The sequence below is a fragment of the Populus euphratica genome, unplaced genomic scaffold (genome assembly GCF_000495115.2).
Source record: "Populus euphratica unplaced genomic scaffold, PopEup_1.0 scaffold382.1, whole genome shotgun sequence".
NCBI classification, from domain to species: Eukaryota; Viridiplantae; Streptophyta; class Magnoliopsida; order Malpighiales; family Salicaceae; genus Populus; species Populus euphratica.
In genome coordinates, this window is record NW_011500274.1 from 64,499 (window position 1) to 67,842 (window position 3,344).

Here is a 3,344-nt window from a genome sequence, read left to right on the forward strand (position 1 = left end):
ACCTAAAGTTTGCAGCTCCACCAAAATTTGCACAAATTGTTCTCTCTCAAAACATCCTTTAAATGCCAAATACATCCCAATGAAAAGACAACTACACCTTTTCTTTACAGTCTTTGCAACTCTTTGAGGTAAGGACAACTCTTTCATTATATTACTTCAATTCATAGTGTTTTGTGTCTAAGTAAAAAGTACTAGGGGCATCCCACCATGCCCACCAAAATTGACACTAACCGTTTTCTTTCAAATCATCACTTCAATGTCAAATATATCCTTATGAAAAGACAACCTCACCCTCCCCTTACAGTCTTTGCAACTCTTTTGTGGTAAGGATAGTTTTGTCATTACACTGTTTCAATTCACAGTATTTTGTATGTAGATAAATAGTTATAAAAGCACCTTACCATGCCCCACCAAAATTTATACTGACCATTTTCTCTTAAACCATCTCCTCAATATCAAATAAATCCTAATAAAAAGACAATCATGTCCTTTCCCTTAAGTCTTTGTAACTTTTGTGGTAGGGATAGCTCCATCATTATATTATTTCAATCTACACTTTCCCTTAAGTCTTTGTAACTTTTGTGACTTTTGTGGTAGGGATAGTTCCATCATTATATTATTTCAATCTAGAGTGATTATCTAGGTAAACAATAACAAGGATACTGATATCTTTTAGTATGCTGTATAATATATCCAAGAAGAAAAGAAAGTGAATGCTGACCTTTGAAAAATTAGATTGTGCAGCGAAGACTTCGGGGAGCTGAGGGTTCTGGGATTCTTGACTCACAAGTTTGGAAGCAGAGATTCAAATGATTGTCAGAAATGGAATATAAGGATGGCATTAGGAACTTGTGAAAATTACAGGACCACAATGAAGTTACATCACACTCCGTGTGTTTAATTTGACATTTAGGCCAAAATTTCCTCTGCACAAAATAATTCTAATGGCTTGTAACTTCCTTCTTTACAGAATGGAAACATCAAACAAGTGAGCTAGCTCAATGTGTCTGAGACTATTCTTTTTCAAAGGATTTTGAAACACACCAGTACATGAGACCCTGGTATATTGCAGCTTTCAATCATGTCTCACCTAAGATCATTTCTCATCATAAGCTGTGCTCTGTCCATGCTCTTCTTCTCATCCAATTTATGCTAAATAGATCGCAGAAAAATCCTATTAAGCTATTTATAATTAGTATTTGTAAAATGCTGGAAAACTGTGGATATAAAATGGCAAGAAATCACCAATAGTCCATGCAGGAACACGAACCGTTCTCGAAATGATGGAAGCGCTTCCGGTCTCTTACAATTATCTTACGATTATAAATCTTTGAGACAAGTTTTATTGAAGAGTGACAATCTTCACAGACACGCAGGTTCTTAACAATTTGGAGTGGTGTCTGGGGCCTTGTACTGATTAAGCCAAAGGCAATTGCAATCTTTTCACTATGATAGTGCAATGCACTTTGTTTTCCTTTTTCGTCCATGTTGAGCAAGACTTGGGTAGTGTTTGGCCTGTATCCCACTGACCTTAGTCGATCTGACATTTCCTCCAACATCGAATGGATTCCTTCAGCTCTAGGATGGGTATCATCTTCCACAAGGAATTCATGTATCACTCCATCAAGCTCAATCCAACTACATCCAGGGTCTTTCCTTATATCCAATTCCTTCATTTTAAGCCTCACCTTGACAACCCCCTCCCAGTTTCCTTCTGAGGCAAACATATTGGAGAGAGCAACATAAGATCCACTATCATGTGGATACCAACCCATCAAAATTTTTGCAATACGTTCTCCCATCTCAATGTTTCCATGCATTTTACAAGCACCAAGCAAGGCCTTCAATATCACGTCATCTGGTTTAATAGGCATGTTAAGTATAAGCTGTTCAGCCTCTTCTAAACACCCAGCACGGCCTAATAGATCAACCATGCACCCATAATGTTCAATCCTAGGCAAGAGACCAACAATGTCAACCATATGGTAATAAACAGATCGACCCTCTTGAACTAAACCAGCATGGCTACAAGCACTCAATACACCAATATACACAACATCACTGGGAGTCACTCCAGCTTGTTGCATTCTCCAAAAGTGATCAAGAGCGTCCCTTGCTCGACCATGCATAGCAAGCCCGCCAATGATAGCACTCCAAGTAATGGGATTCTTTTTATTTCTTATCCCCTCAAATACCTGAACTGCTTTGTCAATGCTACCACACTTCGAATACATATCGATCAAAGCAGAACCAAGCACATCATCGATTTCAATCCCATTCTTCTCTGCAAACAGATGCACCCATTTTCCTAATTCAGTAGCACCGAGTCGCGAAATAGCAGGAAGAACACTAACCAAAGTCACGTAATTTGGAGACACATCTCCCCATTGCATATCATGAAACATCTCAATTGCCTCCCTAAAGTGTCCATTTTGTGCACATCCAGATATCATCACATTCCACGAAACCACATTTTTATTAGGCATACTATCAAACAACTCCCTAGAAGCTCTAAGATCCCCCATCCTCACATACCCATCTATCATAACATTCCATGAAACAACGTTACCCTCTAGCCTCGTCTGATAAAACAAAACATGAGCATCTTTCATGGCCCCACACATAACATACACTCTAACAAGATTACTGCCAACAAACTCATCGCTAACCAATCCTAATTTCACAACAAACCCATGAAGCTGTTTCCCCTCTTCAATCCTAGCCAATTTTGCACAGGCTTTTAGCACGCAAGGGAAAGTGAATTTATTAGGTTCCACGAGACCATCAGTAAGCATGTGGGAAAAATACAGTAATGCCTCTAATGAGTTAACATGAAAAAGATCATCGTCATCAGAATCAGCTAAAGCTCTAATGATAGTATTCCAAGAGAAGCAATTGGGATGATGGATTTGGCTAAAAAACTTACGTGCGTATTTGATTTCACGTTGAGTAGAGAGGGTGAGAAATTTGAGGAGTTCAGCAGCAGCAAGAGGGTGGTGTATTTGGCCTGTTTTGATGAAGTGGGCATGGATTTGCTTGAGGTGTCTTGTCGTCTTGCATCTGCTGATTTGAGGGAAGAGTGAAGATGGGTGATTTGGAGATGTGCTTGGTTTGTGGATGATAGTGTTCATTTTCAGTTGGGGTTCGGATTTTCATGGACACCGCAGCTTAGAATTGGATTATTAGATTGGATTTCTTGACCTCATATTCAGTTATGAAATTCGTTTGGGTGTCCCGTAAAATTACGTCAAACATTAAGTAATTCGTTTGGGTGTCTTTTCGGTACAATCTTGATTTTAAAAAATATATATATACATATCTATTTTTAGATTATTTTAATTTAT

The 3,344-nt window shown here is 38.5% G+C and overlaps 1 protein-coding gene across 2 annotated transcripts; it reads right to left on the reverse strand.

Annotated features, from left to right (window-relative positions):
• Positions 1-810: 810 nt before the first annotated feature.
• Positions 811-3,240, reverse strand: LPA66 (Pentatricopeptide repeat (PPR) superfamily protein). Of its 2 annotated transcripts, XM_011008990.1 has the most exons (2): positions 1,271-3,240; positions 811-1,174 (listed from the first exon to the last, which is right to left on the reverse strand). In XM_011008990.1, the coding sequence occupies exons 1-2, from the start codon at positions 3,129-3,131 to the stop codon at positions 1,107-1,109; spliced, it is 1,929 nt and encodes a 642-aa protein (XP_011007292.1). In that variant the 5' UTR covers positions 3,132-3,240; the 3' UTR covers positions 811-1,106. The 2 variants fall into 2 exon arrangements, with proteins under 2 accessions (XP_011007292.1, XP_011007293.1); XM_011008991.1 differs by lacking the exon at positions 811-1,174 and having other exon boundaries at positions 1,225-3,239.
• Between the last annotated feature and the right edge of the window lie 104 nt (positions 3,241-3,344).

Coding starts and splice junctions, on each gene's coding strand:
- LPA66 (XM_011008990.1), bottom strand. CDS start 3,131: ATGAACACTATCATCCACAAACCAAGCACATCTCCAAATCACCCATCT. Junction 1,175..1,270: donor CTTCCATCATTTCGAGAACG/GTTCGTGTTCCT, acceptor ATAGCTTAATAG/GATTTTTCTGCGATCTATTT.